General features: G+C 32.3%; 3 protein-coding genes across 3 annotated transcripts; all 3 read right to left on the reverse strand.

The window, feature by feature from the left end:
• Positions 1-803: 803 nt before the first annotated feature.
• LOC122530138 (omega-conotoxin-like protein 1) lies at positions 804-3652 on the reverse strand. The gene is made up of 3 exons (XM_043656826.1): positions 3493-3652; positions 1761-1873; positions 804-1057 (listed from the first exon to the last, which is right to left on the reverse strand). The coding sequence occupies exons 2-3, from the start codon at positions 1851-1853 to the stop codon at positions 923-925; spliced, it is 228 nt and encodes a 75-aa protein (XP_043512761.1). The 5' UTR covers positions 1854-1873; positions 3493-3652; the 3' UTR covers positions 804-922.
• Positions 3653-6285: 2633 nt separating this feature from the next.
• On the reverse strand, positions 6286-7853 carry LOC122530159. Its single transcript, XM_043656875.1, has 3 exons — positions 7798-7853; positions 6894-7012; positions 6286-6520 (listed from the first exon to the last, which is right to left on the reverse strand). Exons 2-3 carry the CDS (start codon positions 6993-6995, stop codon positions 6446-6448), a joined length of 177 nt encoding a protein of 58 aa, XP_043512810.1. The 5' UTR covers positions 6996-7012; positions 7798-7853; the 3' UTR covers positions 6286-6445.
• Positions 7854-9192: 1339 nt separating this feature from the next.
• Positions 9193-10497, reverse strand: LOC122530154. The gene is made up of 3 exons (XM_043656861.1): positions 10242-10497; positions 9527-9681; positions 9193-9441 (listed from the first exon to the last, which is right to left on the reverse strand). The coding sequence occupies exons 2-3, from the start codon at positions 9575-9577 to the stop codon at positions 9268-9270; spliced, it is 225 nt and encodes a 74-aa protein (XP_043512796.1). The 5' UTR covers positions 9578-9681; positions 10242-10497; the 3' UTR covers positions 9193-9267.
• Positions 10498-22356: the final 11859 nt, after the last annotated feature.

A 22356-nucleotide genomic window follows, 5' to 3' on the forward strand; every position in this document is an offset into this window, starting at 1 on the left:
GTGACCTCTCCGCCGAATGGAAATTATAATACGCCGAGTGTCGCGGAGTTGGCTCGCGTTTACTCTCTTGTTAGATATTCGATCGAACGTAGATCGTCGAAATTAAAAAACAAACGCTAATTTTTTTAAAAGCAGATTTTGTAAGAAGTTTTTTTTATGTATATATATTGTGTGTAATACACAACATTATCCATTAAAATTGTAGTGAGATTCAACTGTCATGGTTATATTGGTCAAATGAATCCGAAAATATGTATAAAAATTAAAATATAATGAAATTAAAAACACATGTAGAAATTACAAGATATTGAATACAAGATTTTATATAGGACACGTTTTGCAGAAATCATAACGAGTGTCTTGTAATTTCTTTATATATTCTCAGATTGGTCTTGAATTTTAGCAGTATGATCAAAATAATTATTTCTCGATACAATGTTAATGAAATTTCAAAATGTTTTACATAACGCATGTAATACACATGCAACTGTTCGAATATTTTCGCAAACCACTGTAAATTTTCTGAACTTTGTATTCAATCATATTTTTATTATATTTATAATTGATATACAATATCTTCATAACTGAAAACAATTTCATAAATTTGCAAGATGTTTTGGAACTCTCTCTCATCACTACAAAATAGAATTGAGAGATATTCCTTCACGATTCAAAAATCACTTTTTTCCAAAGTTTGTTTCTTCAGTTCAAAGTTCCCGTGGCTTTCACAATTTGAGACTTTACTAACCTGACTAGTCCAAACAAGACTGCACTTTCAATAGTGAAGAAACATAACAATATAATTGAATTGTGCTTTTACGCATGATTTATTTTATTAACTTCGAGACATGTCAGATTGTTTTGAAAATCAGTCTGATTCATTGAAAACTTTGATCGATATATATTTATCGCTGTTAATTACTTAATAATCCTTCCCTCTCCGACCAAGGATCTTCTCACGTGCATTTAACAAGTCCTCCTCGGTGATCTGTACCTGACACCTCTGCGCGTACACGTGACATCTCATGTTCGAGCAACAGTCTCTGGTGGAAACGCACTGAAATGAAGAAATAAATCCGCGTTAGCGAATTTATCAGCTGGTATAAATGACGTTGCGCAACCGCTAGCCGCATATTATTACGGCTGCTTTAAAATTCTATTTTAGGCTGTCATCGCGCACGAGACTCTAGTTAGCGGAACTGGTTCGCGTAACCCTGTTATTATTTTTATGTCTGGTCCTCTTTATGACCTGTGTTAAGCTAACGTCGAACGTGCCTGATCAACACATGTCTGTATGATAGTCATTACAATAGTACAAGTTTTACCGAATGAAATAGAGATCATTTCCACCATTTTATATAAAGATTCGGGACATTTAAATATCTTAACATAATTTTCTAACGTCGCTTTTATCCTTCAACGTACGAATAAAATTGGACTTGATGTCCTCTAACAATGATAAATTTATTATAAATACACGAATTTCATTAAAATTTAAGAAGTTATAAAATTTAAATAAGGTACAAGCAAAAATATTGAGCGAACTTGGAATTTTGAACATTGTCTCGATATTCGAAAAATTGAATCCGTTAATATAAATTCATTGAAAAGAATTGCGAATGAAAGATTGCATCAACGCAGTTTACAAATTTTTATCGCAGTATCGAAATCGCAGATTGACAATGAACCGACACGTTACATGATTTTTTTCTTTTTTTACGTAGACAGTTGGAGAAATGATGGAATAACTTTTTACTTACAGGGTCACCGTGTCTACCGCATGAGTTGGGAGCAGCCGTAATGACGGTCGTAGCCAGCAAAACGATGCAAACGAACAGCATAAACTTGGACATTTTGTTGATGTAGTTTCACGCTGGAAATAAGAAAAAATTGTATCACTTTCTCTTGCCACAATTTTTTAATACCGTGCAGAGCCAAGGATTTTATTGTTACCTATTAAATTATTATTTGCGAAGAGGCGTAACAAACGAAACATTTTTCACATTCATTTATTTGTGAAATTTAGTGCAGTCACGAAACTCTAGATTGAACATATTTCTTTCACTAATATTATAAGTTTAATATTTTTAACGCTAATATTAAACTTTTTTTTTCTTGTTCATTACTTTTGCGATCGATCGTATTTCAGAAATAAATTTCGGAAGAAAACCGATGCTCATTCCTATATAATTATATCTTTTTGATTTTTGTGCAAAATTCTGCGAAGATCGTCCTTCATGAAACTCTCATTACGCAACGAACACGTGTGTGATCCATACGCAGTAATGTATACAGGTGTCCGTGAATGAGTCATTAACTACTGACCTGACTCGTTCTTGAATAGCGAACGGACTAAAGTGCATGGCCACGGCCGGCCGTGAACAGTATCAATCTACTTCGCTAAATCCTTGTCACGTATTTCGTATGACGGAATTCTTTCGTTTCTCAGAAATCATGAGACAGTAATAAACACATTGTATGGTCTTTTTCTCGTTAAAAAATCGCTACTGTATCATGAATTAATTATCTCTATTTATTTCAGTGTGTTTATTACATTAATTTTCATGCAAATTTTATGAATATGTAATGCTATTATCTCGAGATTTTTTTTATTGTTAATGTATAAATACTTTTAGTTAAACTAGGTTTAACAAGACCGACTTAATTCTTTCTTTCATTTTAATTTTATATTATATATAATATTTATAATTAGTGAGCGAAGTGACCAGACTAAAATAAGAAACATACTTTATTTTTCCTCCATGAGCAATTCTTGACAAGTCGCGCATTGATTATCTCTGTTTGCTTAAGTAACTGTACTACATTACTTATCATGCAAGTTTATAAATATGCAATGCAGTTATATCTCGAATTTTCTATTGTTAGAAATGAGTAAGAACAGTACTTTTAATCTAGACCGTATTTAATAAAACTGGTTTTTAGTTTCAATATTTATATCTTAATTTTTATTTAACTTTCGAGTAGTATTTTCAATTATTTGTTAGCAACGTAGCCAATCTAAATTTGTTCTGTCTCTTTGGTACAATTTATCGATTTTATTTTCAACTTTCAAGATTGTCAAGTATACGTTTAAAATCGTGACGTTTGATTCGCGAAAAGACAATCATTTCGAAAGCACAGTAGTAGCTTGAGATAAATAACAACAATATGTGACAACAGTATACGTTCAAAGTTCGATGCACGTTCTAGTTAACGCATCGAGGAGAAGTTACTTGGAAATTTGAGAAAATTTACCATTGACCGTGTATTTAACTTTCTCTTCATACAATTTTGCATATTTTGTTCGTATTCAATCACTCCAAAACGTGTGTTCGTCTCAAGAATTACTTACCAATATTTGTCATTAAAGTTCACAATCGGATCTTGTAGTTTTAATTAATTTATCACGATGGATCGGAAATATGTATCTTCAATCTATTTGGAAGAAATTTGCTTGCTCGTACAGAGAAACTGCGTCTGAATGCTACTCACCAGATACGACTTGAATCGTCGGAGCGATTTCACAACGTTTTCTTCACAATGATGGTCTCGACAGTTCGGCCTTAACTGATTTCTCAACTTCGTCTATACTACGCTTTTATACATCGCGTCACTCTGACCAATATTTAAGTCATGCGTTATACATACAGCAAGCGGAGTACGTGTACGTAGCTGGAAGAGCGTAAGACGTAATTGCGAGAAATATTATATTTCTTGTACACGTGACTCGGTTTTAAGAAATCCACCACACGGTTATGTCTCGCTTTTTGTTGCACAAATGAATTTTCATTTCAGCAATTAGCTGTCCACGCTTTTCTTTTTTTTGTAATTCTTCTCTTTGTTGGGATTTTTATTCCAGAGACACTTGCGAATAGCAATTGTCTCTTGGGATTACTATGTTATGATTTACTATTAAATTAATTAATTAATTAATTTTATTATTTGTATTTTTATTCTTGCAAGATTGACAAGCGTTTATAAGAGAAATAATTTGTAAAATTTATAAACTTATAAACTGAAATTTCTATGACCGGTATTAAATTCATCTTATTCATTCAATTGTTCAAGAATTATAGTTTTAGGTTTGAAGAAAGGAAATTCTATACCACTTACACAGAAATGAAAGATATGGAAATAGAACTCACGTTGTGAAATAACATGAGTCACAAATTTAAATGTGATTAATACTGTCTTGTTTAAGTAAAGAGGTGATTAACTACAATTATATAGTTTAAATATGATTGAAAGATACTTAAATCATACATAAATGATTGTAATATAATTAGAAGAAATTTAAATAATATGAGCATAACTCAGAGGGAAGAAATAAAATTACAATTAAGCCATAGAAGAATTGTAATTAATAGCAAACAAGGCAATTGCTTTTATTTTTCAATTATCACGCAGAATACATGTATATAATTATGCTCCGACTCATTTCATTGCACTGAAAGTGTTTTCAAGATATAATGGAAAAAGCGAGCAACTTGTCGGAAACCGGAAATACGTGATACAGTTTGTTCTTGAAAGCTGAATGTACACAACGAGTATGCACACAGCAAATATATTTCTATCAGTTTTTTTCTTTTTTTTTATCACAGACTGTTTTTAAACATTCGCGCAAGTTTTCATCGGTAAAGTATTTCACTGCATTTAAGACCGCAAGGTAACTTTGCGCAATTATTGCTCATAAAAAAAAAAAAAAACAAATAGAAGAAAAGAAGAATTAATCAAATGGATAACGTTTAGAGAATATAAATGATCGGCGAAACGCGAATAAAAATAACAAAGAAGTCGATAAACCTGGGAAATCCCGTTGTCTTTGTTACTTGTGCAGTCCGTTTTTCAATTTCGCGACACAATGTACGAGCATAAGCGATGAAACACCACCTTCGATCTTTATTGCCTTTACAGGAAATTATGTCAAACGAAACAATAGTATTCTTTCATTCAAGACTCTATTATCAAATCAAGAGTAGATTACGTTTGAAAATTGACCAACTGCATTTAAATTTAGCTTATCCTAAACTGGTTAGGGATGAATAACGAACAAGAAGTTATTCTATCTGCTATATTCTATAAAGTCAAAGTATAGAATACAATTTTAAGATTTTAAGATCCTTCGTTTTCGAGAAAGTTAAATTTGAAAATTTATCAAGTATACGTTTACTATTCACTCTTTTGCGTCTCAATGTTAGCCGGATTCGAGTGTGCCTGAGAAATTTTCAAACTCGATTTCTTCTCGAGAAAGCCTCAAATGAAAAACTGCTATTCGTTTATTCTTTCCGAAATGTTGTTTCTTTATTTTTGCACATGATTCCAGGGACACTGCGTAAATACCTACGCCCTTTACTTTTTTCCCGTTTTAACAAAATAAAAGAAGGAAGAACGGAGAAAAGATAAAGAAGAGAAAGAGCGCAGCCGGTTAAATTATAGTAACTGCGGATTGTTCCGTGCTTGGTATTTAGCTTATAGCGGGGAAATAATACTTTCGAGGCTTGCGTGTATCTCGACAAATTCGAGAAAGCCGAAACCTGATGTACTATCACCCCTCCTCCCCCGCGCAATTATAATTCACTCCGATTATACTCTAAACTGTATAACAATTGAAAAGAGGCAGCCACCGCGAACATTCTTTTTCCATTCGTCGCTATGAAATGGTCGAGCACTTTTTGCTTTCTGCACCGATATTCCATCGACTGCATATTGCAGGCTTTATACATTCCATTGATCTGCCGACAAAGCCCTCTTGTTCTTTAATTCGCTTAATAGGAAACAACAGGAAAGAAAACCGAATCATCCGGTAATATTGTCCTTTTATCCCTAGACGGTAGCCAAGTGAAAACGTCGATTATTTCTCTTTTCCTTTCTCTCCCGCCTCCTATCGTTTTATATTTTTTTTTTCTTTTATTTCATTCCCCCCTTTTTTTTCCTTTTTTTGTTTTGTTTCCTTTAACGACACTGAATTTCACTATGTATCACCGGGCCACCGTGGTTTTCCCTCTTTCTCTCGCTGGTGAATCTACTTTTGAAAAATATCGCCACTGCAAAAGTGAATGGTTTCAAACATAAAATTTTTACATTCTATATTTGGTTATCTTTCTTTTGTAATTTCGTTTTACTTATGGTGACAACAATGTACATGGAGAAGATACAGTGTCTCACGAAAATATTTCAACTTCATCTTTTTACTGTGTATGTTATACGAAACGTTGTATAATGATAGAATTATTGTTACTCTGTGTCACTAAATATTATTATTTTTATGCAGTAAAAAGATTCATATACATATTTATTATATTAATTTAATTTAGTAATGTTTTGCTTTATAAACAAGCGAACTGACAGTACAAAAATATATGAAATTGACGTTAAGTCAAGTATTACTTGGATAACCAAAAAGAAATGATTCATTTCCAAGTTTTTTATACAATCCTGGAATACATTATAGAGCTTGCACGCATCTTGCTAAGTAAAAGAGACAAGCAAGATGGTCACAACAATCTTCAGTAAGTCGGCACTAGAATAATAGATGAAAAATATTAGTATCATAAAATATTTAAACGAAAAAAAAGTATTTTTCAAGTAACAAGCTATCATGTTTTCTTCGATTCATCGTCATGTTATTGACAAGATCATCTAAATGTTATTGTATCTTGTTATCACAAGATTACAATATGAAATGCACACTTTAAGTGCTTTGCTTTTAACCCTATCATTTGTAAACAAAAGTAAATGTAGGTTAAGATTTCTAACAAAAAAAGTCTCGATTATCATTTTCGAACAAGCAGAAAAAAAAGAAGAACGAACAAAAACCGAAGTATTTGTAATAAATATATTAATATACAATATTTCATGGATTCTTTTTCGTGATTGATATAAGTAACACTTACTCTTCCTCCCAAAGGGCTGCAACGGATGTCTGGTTTTGATGCTGACGATAAAACAGCAGTGAAGACTGCCACAAATAGCAGAGTAAGATTCAAAAATCTCATTTCAGTAGATATCGAAGCTGCAACAAATATCAAACAAAATTTAGACATAAAGATAGAGAGAATATAACACAAAAAGTCAATAATGATTATAATTAAAATTAATATATTATTAATCGTGAGTTTTCTATTATATTTTATAATTTCTAATATAAAATTCTTCTTATTTGTGGTAGATATCTCAGGCATAGAAAATACCACCAAGAAATTGAATAAAGATTATAATTAAAATTAATAGAGAAATTTTCTATTATTCTCCTTATTTATAAACGTTTCGTGCTAATTACACATATTTCTGCACGGAGATCTAATAGAAAAACATAACAGAAACGTTGCGAGCATAACTGCGAACTTTTCTCATATTTCACGTTGAATTCCGTCCGATTGCTCATAGCTCATAAAAATTCACCATTACATTCGTTTTTGCTGTTATATTTGCGCGACACAAAATGTGCAGTGAAATTGAAACATTACTTCTATTACGTATGGTTCAGCGGGTTCTGCGATTATTCCTCAAAAATTTAATAATTATATTTCACAGAACAGAGATTCAATACGTTTCGCAACGGCAAAATAGATAAAACGCAAATTTTTAATTCCTCCCCGTATGAAACATTTGTTTAAATCATTTTCTTTCGTATTAACGCGGCTAGATGTTCATTAAAAGTACAATCAACCGGCGTTCTGAAATAAAGGTTGACGCTGGAAGTACGACTATTGATTACAGCTAATATTTAAATGAATAATATCAATGCAAAAGCTTTCTGAGAAAAAATGATTTATAAGGCAAAAAGTGTACACTCACCGACGAACAACTCACGAATACTGTTAGCGAATAGTGGCTCGCGAACATTTTATATCTTCAGGAGATGATACCATCATGTTTTACAATATGTGCAAACAGTATTGTTTGATAATTGCAATAATTCTTGAAGAACTTTATTATTTTATTCAGTATGAATAAAAAATTGAACTCAACACAAACGAATCATGTATGAAAATTGTGTTTGGAATATTTATTTTATTTTATTTTAAAATTTCTTGTAATGAAATTAATAAAATTAATTTCTAAATTGACCGTCAAATAATAATTTCATAGTTTTACACATGAAAGGATCCTATTAAACTTATTTATGATAATATTAAAGCTGTAAACCGTATGTAAAGACTATCTTTTACTAACCGATTGGCATCATTCAAGTTCTTTTAGAAATAGCAGAGTATGTAAATAAATGGGCGGAGGCAAATGTCGATCAACGATCACGTTATCATAAAATATTATTGTCTTTTTGATATGGAGGGTTCAATAATTTCTTCGAAGAAGAGATATCAGTGTACGTTGAACATGTGTGTAGATGTTAGGTAGTTACTAATAATCGGATCCTGGATTTTTCCAACTTTATCTTTTACATACCGATATGTACAACTTATCGTTTTTATTATTCTAGAATTAACAATGCCTTTTAATTGTGGGCAAAGTTCTCTATAAATTAATTAAGAGACAATAAAGCTGGCAACTAATAGAAAGTTCTGTCGGGCGAGCAAAGGAATTGAACAGTATTTATTAAACGATAATTAACGCATGTTATGTTTTATTGGAAAATATGATTGTCCTCGAACGTTTTTTCCACTCTTATTATTTGCCAATGCGATCCTTTAAATCGTGTAAATCAATGATATACGAGTATAAGCTTAAATTGAACCATAATTATACATATACTTATCTTTTTCGAAATTATTTAAGTAATTATTGACAATCGGATGCGGCTCGATTCAATAAAATATTTTCATTTTCAATTTATTTTCGCTTTCATTGTTTTGGTTCACTTACACAACAACTTACGAACTAGTAACATTAGTAAATTGATTAGTTATAACTTGTGTTAAGAAGCTTTGGGTACTTATGCCAAGTATTTCACATTTTACTTTCTTTCAGATAAGAATCAATAATGAAATTCAATCAAAATTAAATAATATAGGCTTAAGTTATTATGACTACGCTGTCAATTTTTGTGTATTTGCTTTCATTAATGTTTCGCATGTGATACAATTTCCTTTATTTATAAATTTTATTTATAATTATAGCTCTTGATAGTAGAAAGTTTTATTTATAATTATAGCTCTTGATAGTAGCAAAGGATTCTAAAATCTAGATTTAAATAATTAGGAAATAATTTAGTCCTAATGTGTACGTATCATATATTTGCCTTAATGTATCTACAGATATATGATAATAGAAAAACATAATTCTAAGATTCTAATACCGCGTTTGGATTCATAAGCCAACGAAATAACGTTGATATCGATCGATCAACGATTCATTGCTAGGTGATGCGTCGGCTAGCTGATTTGCTTGTGACGGTAGCAGTGGCGGATTCATTTTCTTGGTGCATTGGCCAGCCCATGGGTTGCATACGAACGGTCCACGGCAGTCTTTGTCGTCGGAGCACTACGGCAAATTACACCCGATGATTAGCCATTCACGTTCGTACGAAAGAGCCGGTTGACGCGTCACAAAAATTTCGAAAAATTACCGGCCGACGTGCAAGAGCTTCGTTGCTCTCTAAAGAAATGTCTAGTGACATTACGTATATCCACTGAATTGGAAAATTATTCGTACACTTTCGTCAGATTCGAGAGTGATGATTTTGACCTTAAGTTTTCGTTTAGGTAAGTATAGTTATTCGAACTGGAACGAGTTGAATTTTATTTCAACATTAAATTTTTTCTTAGATTGAGAAGAGAATTGTATTTTTATAATTACTAATGGTAGAAACACATTTTTGATTTAAGAAAATGTAATGCACTGAAATTTGAAAAATTGGTCTTGGAATAAACAAATTTATCATTTAGCTAATTAATGAGTAGACTGAGTTCACGTAAATTTAAATTTAAATAATATGCAAAATTACTTTCATCTTTTAAATATTTTAAGTAATACTGAATATTACTTGCATTGTCAAATTATTCTGTACAATTTATATATCTATGGTTTGAAATGTATTTCAAATTTTAAGAAATAGTTAGAAAGATCTCGGTCTTAATTTATTGAAAAAACGTTTCGAGCCAAGTGAAATAAAAGATTTATATTAAACTTCCCTCGTGCCAATGAATTTAATCAACAGAAAAGACTTTGGTTAGTTTGGTGTAAGATTGACATTCTAATTTAATTTTCATAGTTAGCAAATTTATTATTCACTAATAAACGTGGTGGTGAGCAACCCATATTTTTAATGTAAAATTACTCACTGCTGTTAACCAATATTATTAACCAAATTTTCAAATTATTTACAAATCTTCTTTCATTTAAAATACAAATTCATAATTTAAATGCGTAATAACTCGTGCCGTTTAAATATTTGATTTAGAACCGCGCGAAGTAATCAAAGAATCGTAAACAATCGATATTGATTGTCATTAAAATTAATTATCGAATTGCGTTGTTGCGAACTTTCAAAGCTAAACTGATTGTTATTCTCGAAATGAAAGTTTTATATCGTGTTTCCTGGTCGTCATTGATTCGTCGATCGCCAACGTTTTCAGGAAATAGCATAATTTGAAAGTATAACAAGCACTTGGCGTTTTCGCCGGTTGTTCGATCGAATCGAGCGATTCGACTGGGTTACAAGGTAAACGAAATTGATGCAAGCAGTTAATTTGTATGATTGAATTTTGTACGACGTTGTGTACATATTATTCTGTTTGTTGTTAACCAGGACAATATTGGAACTTGATGTAAGAGTTCTATGTGTTCGGCAAATTTTTGCACATCGCCGAATCCTCTGTTTTTATTTTGCCCGTGTATCGATTAAAGTCTCTTTTATCTTCTATTTCCTTTCGACAAAAATTTAACATCGCGCTGACTTTTCTAGCGTCAGCCGATTGCTCTTTTTGTATTTTGACAACGTTTCAAATAAAGTCCCTTTTATTTTTCTTCTCTTTGTAGAACTAATATGCATTTACGAGAAATTTGGATGGTTCAAATTACGCACAACACTTAAAAATATATAAAATATACAGCGTAAAGGGTGGCGTTACAAAATTTACCTTGTGAAAGGAATTTCACTCTAGCTGTCTATATTTTGATTTCATTTCGTTAGTTGTGTTTATAAAACTGTGAATTTGCATAAACATCCGCAATTTTAGTCACCGGCGACGAAAATCCATGTGTTCAGTTAGATTACTAGATATTATGATAAATAGATTGCAAATCCTAGTGCATTTGTGGAAAGTTTAAAGATGCAATACTTTGCGGAATATATATAATACAAATAAAATTATATAGAAAATTCAAACAAAGGTAAGGATTAGTAAATGGAACAATTTCTTTAATAACTTTTTAAAAGGTACCAATTTCCATAAACACTCATTCGTTATCCCAAAAAATCGACACTTCATAATTTATATGTTGTAAATGTTTACTTGCAAATTTACAATTAATTATAGCTGTAATTAAATTATAATAGAAATTAGTAACGGCAGGCATTACCGAATTGGAATAGTAGATAACATGGTACTAGATTGAATTAAAATAGTAGAACATTTAATACGTACTTCTGTCACATTACACATAATTATAACAATGCAATAAAGATTTTAATCGACAGGAAATTTAATACTACCCTTCAAATAGTCACATAATGTAAAAACAATAGGTATCTCTTGATCGATGTTGTGTTTTCACTTTTATGAATTGAATTTCCCGCATTGAAACGGCAGATAATGAAGTTTCATATGATTTAATAATTTTCTTCTGAATTTGATAAATTACGCAAATGAGCGATCCTTAATCATTTACATTTTGACTACTCGATTAACTCAAAGGATATATTAAAATTATTAAAATTGTTAAAGTTTATTATTACGCGTTTGAAATCAGTAAATAATATCTCTATATTATGAAAATGACATATAGAAACGAGTATAAAATCAATGCGAGACAGTATATTTGTCATGCATGTTTATTTATTATTATATGAAAGTTTTGAATGAGCAGGAGGTATGTATATATATATATTATACGCCAACAGATGGACTTACAAAATCACCGCTTTCAACAAAATAAGCGGAATAAACAGTCGCATTTATTTGTATTTATTGATTAATATTACATTGCAAATTCTAATTAAGAGTCGCGAGTAATTGCTATTTAACTGCGAAATAATTATTTTACACCACGGTAACCGCATTATTTAATCATATCTCTTTTAAAGACAATTTGTATCATATTTAAAAATGATGCACAGGCGACAAAACTTTTCAAGCACAATGGTGACAATTTTATAAATATAAGTAAACAAGTTTAAGTATTAAAAAAATAAAATTTTTTAAAGACGAATACACATTGTCTTACTCGGGAAATATCGTGCAATTGATTGAAACGACGAAGAGTTTTTAAATTATTTCTTAAATTACACTTTAAAATCCATGTTTTTGCATTTTTAACATGCGAATATCTTTCAAATAAAATGATACACCACAAAACTGAAATAGAACGTTTATGATAATTTTATTTTAAAAAGATTTTTTTCTTTGCGACAAACGAAATATTTTTAGATAGAGAAATTTTCTGAATTCTGAAGATTACTTTCATCATTTTAAATAAAATTCCATATTTTTAATATCGTGATTACATAAAACGTGCAGAAACCATACATTATTACTCTACTTTTTTGATAAAGTTTTTTTGATAAAGCTCGTGCTTTCCTGACAAGATTAACATAAAAAATGGTAGCCATTACTACTTACTAAATGTTTAACATGGTCAAAATATTGTAATAGATGTTCAAAACGCTCTCCATCAACTTCCAAACATTTACGCATTCCCACTCGAATGGACTGTTGTAGTTAAGTCAACAAGAACACTTGAAAATGCATGTACGTACTTCTAATACATACACACCGCGCGTACGTATCGTTTTTCTCGTTTTCAGTTTCATGCAATTAAACTATTCGATGGTAGTGGAATCTGGGAGTGTTAAATTTTTTTTATTGTTAAACAATGTAGTAAAAAAATTGATATTGATGAAATATCGTACACATGACACATCTCTTTATTATGTAATCATCAAACAGTCATCATAGCGTAGAATTTGAAGAAAATCGAACTACGTACGTATCAGAATTTTTTGATAAAATGGTCAGAGTTTTGGAGGGATGAAGTGAACAAATAATTTGATCCATTTGCAAAGAATTAACAAAATGAAATGATAAGAATTAACCAGAAAATGCACTGGATTGATTAGATCTAAATAAATTCAGAATTTGAAGATTTAATATTTCTATGTAACCAGGCAATGTTTGTCTTACTGTGAGATTAGAGTTCACAATTCTTCATTGAATATTGTCAAATTCAATTACTCTATTAACGAATGAGATCATTTAAAAATGTCGAATTCAAATATTCAATAGACAAATGAAGTCAACTATAAAACCTCTTATGCAAAATTCACACTTATAAAATATCCAACATAGAGTATTCGTTGTAATATTTATTTTTGGATTGTTTTCATCAGATTCGTTTTTCCTAATTATCTTTACAAAACTATGAATTTGTAAAAAAGAGTCACAGTATAAATTAGTATCTACCGCGTTAAAATTTAGCACAAGATTTAACGAAATAAAGAATTTCTAAACGAAATTCATTATTAGATTAATTTATTTCATCATTTCAAAGACGAAATGCACGCGATCAACTAAGAATCGCCATTATCATAACAACTTTATTCCGTTGATTTTCTCATTCGCAGACCGTTACATCGCTGAAACGTCCCCCCCCCCCGTAAAAGATGTACCACCGCGCGCATGAAATTTTTTTAATATCCTGGCCACTTGTTGCGGACAGAATCGAAAAGAATCGTTTTCCAAATAACAAACACGGGAAAAAAGCAATTCCGGCCGGCGAAGGAGGAACACGTTGCACTCGATTTAACGCCTTGAAACGTTTAGCTCGGAAGTTTATCGGGCACGCGCATTCCCATGCACGCGAGTTTGAAACGTTCGATCCCGCGACAATAATTTTTAGCCTCGAGAAAAGCGACGGGATTGCTGGTGGGGAAAAAAAAAAAAAAAAAAAAAAGAAAGAAAGCAACAACGAAAAAAGACTATGCACGCGTGCACACACGTACACACGCATACACGTGGGAAAAAGAGGAAAGTAATAGCAGTCGCGGTCAACGGATTTACCGGGTTCCCGAAAAATAAGCGCGCGAGGAGGCCGCTCTTTCCCTCGGGGAACGACAATTGAATCAATTTAGAGGGCGGTTTTGATAGGCCGTACGACACATGAACGCGTTACACAGCAGGTGTTTTGAAATATTACGCCGGTGTTACGGCAATTATCGTCGACAGGCCGCGAGAAAAAAATGCGATCGACAATTACGACTAACGTCAGATCGCAGATATTTCCCGGCAATACGTGCTACGACCTGATATGCAGGCTCGTATAATATTCGACGACACGCTGGCGAGTGTTAGATTGCGTGGTAAATAGACCGCAGGTACATTTGTACATTTGTGAGAAAGTTTGCAATAATGCAGAGAGTGTACACAATATGCAGAACACTTGTTATAATATTTAAGAGTGGAAACGAGTTTCTATTTAGACGCCATTCTTTTAATCGCGTTCGTAAAAATGTACGGTCTGATATGAATAAGCTTTTAAGTTGATTTCTGTATTACACCATATATATATCGTAATGTATCAGCGATGTCGAATCGAAAGGAGTATTCAAGGTTATCGGACACCCCTCATTTTAAATCGAATTAGTTAGGCCGTGTTTTCGTTCTCATTTCCAATTTTAAACGGCAAATGGAATTTTTCATTAAAAGCGTTGAGCAATATCGCAAGATCAGATAGGATTTTTACGAAATTAAAAAGAGCGATATCGAGAGGTTTGGAAAACCGGGGCCGGTAAACGAAGGAAAAAAAAAATTATAAAATAAAACGCACCGTTGAAAGTTACAAAGTGACGAAATTTATTATTTGCACGATCATAAAGGATTCACGAAATCGTTTATGGAATTCAATATCATTTATATTATTAAAATTTTATCATGGCACATATTTACGTTGCCACTGCTTGGAAACTGCAGCCACCGAAGCTCTGTTTTACCTTTAAAAAAAAGAAAAATTCAGAATCACGCGCGCTGATATCGCTTATCGCTTTTACATACATTAATTTTTCAATCAATTGTAGCATCTAAGATCTACGTTCGTTTTAATTGTGTATAGGTAGACAAAAGGTGTGTGATAAATTTACATCTCGTTGATCGTATCGATTCAAATCAAGTGTAAAAATTAACGACAGTTAAAATATTGTAATTTGAATTTTATACAATGAATCGTTTTATAAAATATCTCAGTTTGTTGAAAGATTTTCTTTAAAGGATAATTTGTTTCTACGAACGTTAAGAAATTAGATTTCTCGCGTTGATACGTGAATCCCTCATTTCAATGTTAAACATTCTTCAGAGTTAATGCCACATCAAGCGAAATAAACTCAAAGTAACCAGAATATCGCAGAATTAAAATCGAAACCGTTTCCCGCAAACAAGAATTTAATACAATTTACAATGCCTCAAAATTCGAAACCCGTGTAGCTCAAAAATTCTGATTAGTTTCGCAAGGTCAAATTACGTTCAGTGATACAGAAAATTTAAGCGATCTCCGTTACCAATTCAAAAACGAAGCTCGCGCTGAATTTTCTGTGGAAAAGAGAGGGAAAATGTGTAAATGACATATGAAAAAGAAAGAGAGAGAGAGAAAGACAGACAGAGAGAGAGAGAGAGAGAGAGAGAGAGAGAGAGTCAGAACGATGAGAGGCCAACGAGCTGCTTGAATCGACGATCACGTGTTTAACGTAAACACGATATTATTATAAAATGTATGCAACCGGGGCTCCGTTAACCACGAATAATATTTCTCTCTGACTGATGAACACGCCTGGTCAAGTGCATCATTGCTTGCAATTTAATACAATGAAGACAATTAAAACATTTATCGAGCGCGGTTTTGATAATCGGCAAACAAACGAGCGACCAGTCATTTTATCGAAGCGATAATTAAATGCCCGTTCCGATTAATTCGTTGCATCCAGAAGGAGATCAAGCTGTTGCGCTCCTGTTGCTCCGATCGAAACGCACCAACGTCATCGGGATTACCAATCTTTCGCAGCTGCTTTCTTTTTCTCTCTCGAGTTATGTCAAGCAAGATTACAGTCTAACAGCATTCGAAGAAATACTTTAACATTTTGATTTCAACTTTAATATTTCAGTTAATCTTTGAACTCGACTTTGATTCAACAGTATCTATAATATTTACATCTAATAACATTTTTATACCAAATTTTTATATTAGATATGAATATCTTCGCTTTCCAAGTTGTTCTTAGTGGAAAAAATATACGTGTAAATATTATTAGCATATTTTTATTAACGTACATTTATTTCATAATTCTACGATTCTTCTCGCATGATGTGGAAAATCGAGTACTCAAATAAAAAATAATTTCTACAGTGCATTATTTAAGACATTAATCTAACAAGAATTTTAAAAAAGTATTTGAAAAAGGACATCACAATCTGTTTTATATAGTTGTGTATTTTTAAATGTTATATGTTTCACGCGATATGTTATACAAATCAACTTTCGCTGATTCAACATTTATTATTCTAATATTATGCTCGATAACATAACATACGTGGAACTGAAAACTGTCAATAGTTATTCGCATCATTATTCGGATAATTTCAGAGTAGTTACTTCGATAAATTATTCGAATACGTAATGAGGAATCATTTGAATATGTAGATGGAATAATATAATACAATTAACCAATAATTATTATCCCGGTAAAATATTCAGTCTAACGAAATTCATTCGAATAATTATTTTATCAAATTGATAGATAAACATTTAAAATAAATAGTTCTCGTGATTTCCTGCATTTATTACTCTTATAATTAGTTATGCCACTCTTCTTGCAAACTAATCTAAGGTTTCATAACGCAAACTTTTCAATCTTCTCATTATTTTCATATTTATTTGTAATATTTCTTCTTTCGTTCGTGCGTTTGAGATTAAACCATTCTTTCTTTCAAGTACCCTTGTTGAACGTTTCATGTTACTTTAAATTATACACATGTTTTACAAATATTTTATTTTAAATTGCTGGAGCATTTAATAAATTCTTCTACATTGCTCCCATCATGCAAGATCTGTGTCAAATAACACATTGTTCCCGACTAACTCATTTTCCTGTTGAACACGATTACAACGGCATTTAATAAATTTTCCTACGTTGCTCTTGTCGAAAATTCGTGTTCAGCGAAAGTGAAATGCATATACAACATAAATGCATAAATAACATTTATAAAATAGGCGAATTGCGCGATCGTCTATTAAACGCGAAATGCCAATGTGCATAACCTAACAAGCTGTCGTTGAAACGAGGTGACGTCTATCAATCTCAGGGTCAGTTACGAAGAAGCGATAAAAGTGATATCTCTCTCTTCCGAGAACTACATTATGCTTGCAATCTTTGGAAAATTATTGAATACACTGCGGCTACGAAAACTTGTTTGTTACAGATCGCGAATACGTTTCCGCGATATCGATCGATTTTCAGGGTTAATACCTAATTATCCAGTTTACGGTTTAAGTCCATTCGATTTTTAATCTCAAAGAGATAAGCGTAAATGTCGTGACCCGCTTGGAAAGGAAATATGTATTGATTTTTCTGTAAATATTATACATTACAAAGTATATTGATAATCTTTGTTTAGAAAGAGTGACTTTTAATTATACGGCTACTAATCAAAGGGAATAAGGAATAATTATTCAATTTTATTAAAATTTTGCTTCAGTATGATATTAAATGTACAATTTTTAAACTATTATTCAGTTCTATTATTGTTTGGTATTATATATTATAATTAGTATAATTTGTTGAAAAAGTTCAGATCAATAAATTTAATTTTAAATCGATTTTTCTTGCAAATATATTTTATAATACAAATCTTATACGTTTGACACACACACTAGTGTTTTTGTTGGTAGCTTTAGAATTACAGATTCCATTGTAACAATATAAACGAGTTATTACTGAAATTATCCTGCCCAATTTTCCTATTACAATAACTCTCGCTGTTGAAGAGTCAGTTACTTGTTGCTGGCGATCACAACGTTGCGTGTATCGTAACTGAATTAAACTCGGCCTCTAAGACGATGTCTGCATTAGAATCGCGTGCAGAAGGGGGTGTGTAGGTACACTTTCTACACGCACATCCGGTTTGCATTTCCAGGTACTAACAACCATTTTCCTGTACACGCGTCGCCTTAACCCCAAGGAAACATTGAGGGCGAAGGAAATTAACATAAGCGTTCTTATCATGGGGAGAACAAAAAATTGTATCGTTCACGCGTCTCTTGGGGTTGATAAAGATCGGTGAGCTACGTAGTAACCTAAAAACTGCTCGTTACAAATTTCGCTGATAATCATTTGACAAAGAAGCTATCCATCTTAATAGAAACTGTAATTTTCGCGATAATACTTTAGCAATTTCTTGGAACGTTCTATTGCAATTTATTTGTTATGTTTAAGGGAATATTGACAAATTATACGTTTCCTTGTTTATATTCTTGTTTTCCTGTTTCATCGTATCGAGTGAGCAGTATCAAATTAAATAGAAAAGATAGAAAATAAAATTCTTATTCTACGACAATTTCTATACGTCGGTGAATTTGTTTGAATTCAAATAATCTTTCTGTATATGCTTCTAACATTTTATTCTAGTACAACTTTACTGTATTATACATAATTTTCACACTTTATTTTTAATAGTAGAACTACTGATTAGAAGCAAAGTGTATGTCTATTAGAGAAATTTAAATACAGAGATCAGAGGAAGAATTTTCTAATAAGAATAAAGAACATTCTAGCATTATAAGATATTTATTTCGAATAATTCACTTATCATAGATTCATACGTTACAAATAATTTCATACAATTCGCGTAATTTGAGTGTACGTGATAAACACGATTCGTGTAAACTGTGGGAATTTTCATGATTTTTAATCTCGTTGAAACATGCAACCGTATCTGTCTGCGAATTTCTGTGAAAAGAACAGACAGGAATAAGATCACTTTGTTATTTGGTTGTCATATTTTATCGTCAATTCTTTCTTCGATGTTTACAGCTAGCGGTTCTTATCGATTTATCACCTTATCTGACGGCGAAACACTCCCCAGGGTTTGCGTGCTTCCCAGTCACTTAAGTGATAAATTTTCAGTGCTAACGTCGAGCTGTCTTTGGCGGTTTTGCCCGGCAAAATCTATTGCTCCCTTAGTTGGCCATTTCACGGCACTTAGGCTGGCCCGTCGTCTTCTCTACTACCGAAATAGTGGCTATTTCAAAATTACAGACAGAACGCTATAAGAGATGATAAAATTTCAATTTTAGAAAGCAGAAAATTTAGAGTTATCTTAGATACCTGATTTTGACTGATTATTCGTTTTGGTGTGGATTATTTTCCTTGAAATAGATTGATGGACTTATAAAGATTTAAAACATTTCAAGATGTTTCAAAGAAAATAATGTAATAAATTAAGTCTGTTAATTTTATTAAAACATATTACGTGAATTCAGCTTATTTTGCATATCTTAACTACTCTTTCATTAAAATATTGACAATGTCATTTGTATTCGATGCAGTTACCTTGTTATGGAAAATGGTTCATTCCATACAAATCCAGGTATACATAAATGCTTATACAGATGGAAATGCCATTATGATGTATCAAAGTACCATTAATGTAACCAACTAGAACTAATACCAACATTGCGTGCAACGAGTTATTAGAAAATTGTACTGGATATCAGACACTTATTTATACTTTATTTATTACTTATTTTTACTTATTTATACTTTAGTAAAAAAAATTATTATTAACTAACAATTATTAATTAATTCATTAATTCAATTCCTTTTATAACTGCGTTTATTAACATCCAAATTTCTCATAATTTCGAATATTCTTGATAACTCAATAGTCTTTCATTACATTTCCACAATTTTGCAAACATCTAGTTATAAAATTAAAAAAAGTAACAATAATTAGAGAACATTTCTCTGCTATAAATGCTACTTAATTATTCATTCACTTTTCCATGTCTGAAGCAATCTAGATTCATTTTCTTGACATTCGTACTCTCTCCATTTCTCTTTTCCAATTTCTCTCGGTTCGTCTCGATTTGGTCTTGACGCGTTTCGCATCCACGTCTGTTTTCTTCCTTGGAAATTCGCCTTCGTGCCGAATTCTCATCGTCCCTCTTTCTCCTGTGGCTTCGGTCGGTTCTCTCTTGACTCGACTGAAGTGCTGGACAATTTGATAATTGGATCTGCGGCAGCAACGTGATTTACGTACACTAGGGTCCAGCTGACCATTCGTGCGGGGGGAAGGGGGCGCAATGCACCCACCCTCGACAACCCAAAGTAGAGACGATCGGCGTAGAGCGTCGAGACGCATCTTCTGCGAATTAACTAAAACTACGTAGCTTGCCGTAGCTAGACGATGTTTTACTATCCCGTGCAATTCCAATAATAGAACAAATTACAGCTCTAGTGTGTTCAGTGTCTTAGGTTTTCAAAGAGCTATTGAAGTGGAAAGAAATTTTATTATTCCTTGTTAATTCTACAAATAGTTGGTATTTAGAGTTCATTGAAAAGTGAAAGAAATGTTTGTTTTGTGTTTCATTCTTAAAAAGTAATATCTGATAAAGAGAATTTTTCTTATAGAACACTTCCATTCAGTCTTCTTAAATTCTTTGAAAACCTATAGCTTCGTTTGTTCTATATCTTCAAATCAGACATTGTACATATACTTTTAAAATTACATTCCTTATGTAATTTATATATATATTATATAAAGAAGAATCGATTTTTGCAAAGGTCTATAATAGAACGTCCCCTTAACACGTGATCCTGTATCATCTCCTTACCCAGCGAGTAAACTAAAAATAAAAGCAGAAAAGGTAGAAGAGAGAAGAGAGAGGGAAGGGAAAAAGGAATAAATCGTTGCGCGATAATTTCCCGATCTTGGTAGCCACCGATAATGATAGCTTCGGTTACCCGGGTATGAGACGAAAGAGAAGACCATAAAAGAACGTTGGAACGGTCGTAGGAAAATTGCCTGCGGTTCGACGGCGGATAGGCTGTTCGCGTTGAATCGAATTCGCGCCGCAAGAAGAAGGCGACGACCCGTAAAATGAAACGACGAGGTGGCAGAAAGAACCTCGTAAAGCTTTCCCTGCCGTTGGGCGAAAGCTGCCGACACGATCGCTGGCTTTTTCTCCCTCTTTCCTTTCACACTGTTGGCAAGTCGGCTAACGCGCATCTACTTCGTGCACGTTGTCGTCGTCGTACGAGGCAACCGTAAAAGAAAAGTACGAAAAACCGTCGCCAGAGAAAATAAACTGGCAGCCGGTTGTTTCTTCGTTTACTCGCCACTTTGGCCTCGCTGAACTCGGAACTTGGAAATTCGTCGGAGGGAGTTGCCTTTTCGTCGCGTGAAACGCTCCGGGCCGACGAATCTTTTCGTCGACATCTAGCCGATATTCCTTTCAAATATTTTCGCCCGAGGAAATTTACAGCGGCTGTACGTTTTTCCCTTCTTTTCTACGATGCGTTCGTCTTTCACATACTAAAAAAATAGTTTTAAGAAGTATTCTTTTGTCAAAGCAATTCAGATTTGTACGGAAGGATTATTTTGTAACATATGTTGCGTATTATACGTCGATGAATTATTTTTACAATTGAAATTAATATTCAAACAAATTACAATTGCAACCGATGCGTACATTATTTTCTTGGATCGTAATTTCCTAATGAATTGAATAGGATTGAAGAATAAGATGTTAAATGAAGCTCAGTTTCCGTGATTTTTGCTCGCTCGAGTAGGTTTGACAAGGAATTCACGACTACGTGCGACTACGGCATACAAGATCGCCGCATGATTTATCTGCGAGATGGTTATCTGCTAATGTACGTGAAGAAGTTTTATAGTTTCATTAACTATGATGAATACGTGCGATTTAGCAAATTTGTTTCTTTAGAGAATTGGAAATGATACTTTAATAATTCTCATTTCAACTTCTTTCAATAGAGTTAATAATAATTATAATTATTTCGATTCCTAAATTCCTAAATTTGATTTAGACAAAATTGCACGCACATGTACGAAATTCATGCTGATAAAATCATTTACATATATAATAAAAATTACGGAGGTTAGTTGAAAAATAAAAAAGAAAAAAGAACGAAAAATGAGGAAAAATATGTCACCGATCAATTTTCTTCTTTAT

Source organism: Frieseomelitta varia, unplaced genomic scaffold (assembly GCF_011392965.1).
Source record: "Frieseomelitta varia isolate USP_RPSP 00005682 unplaced genomic scaffold, Fvar_1.2 scaffold_132, whole genome shotgun sequence".
NCBI classification, from domain to species: Eukaryota; Metazoa; Arthropoda; class Insecta; order Hymenoptera; family Apidae; genus Frieseomelitta; species Frieseomelitta varia.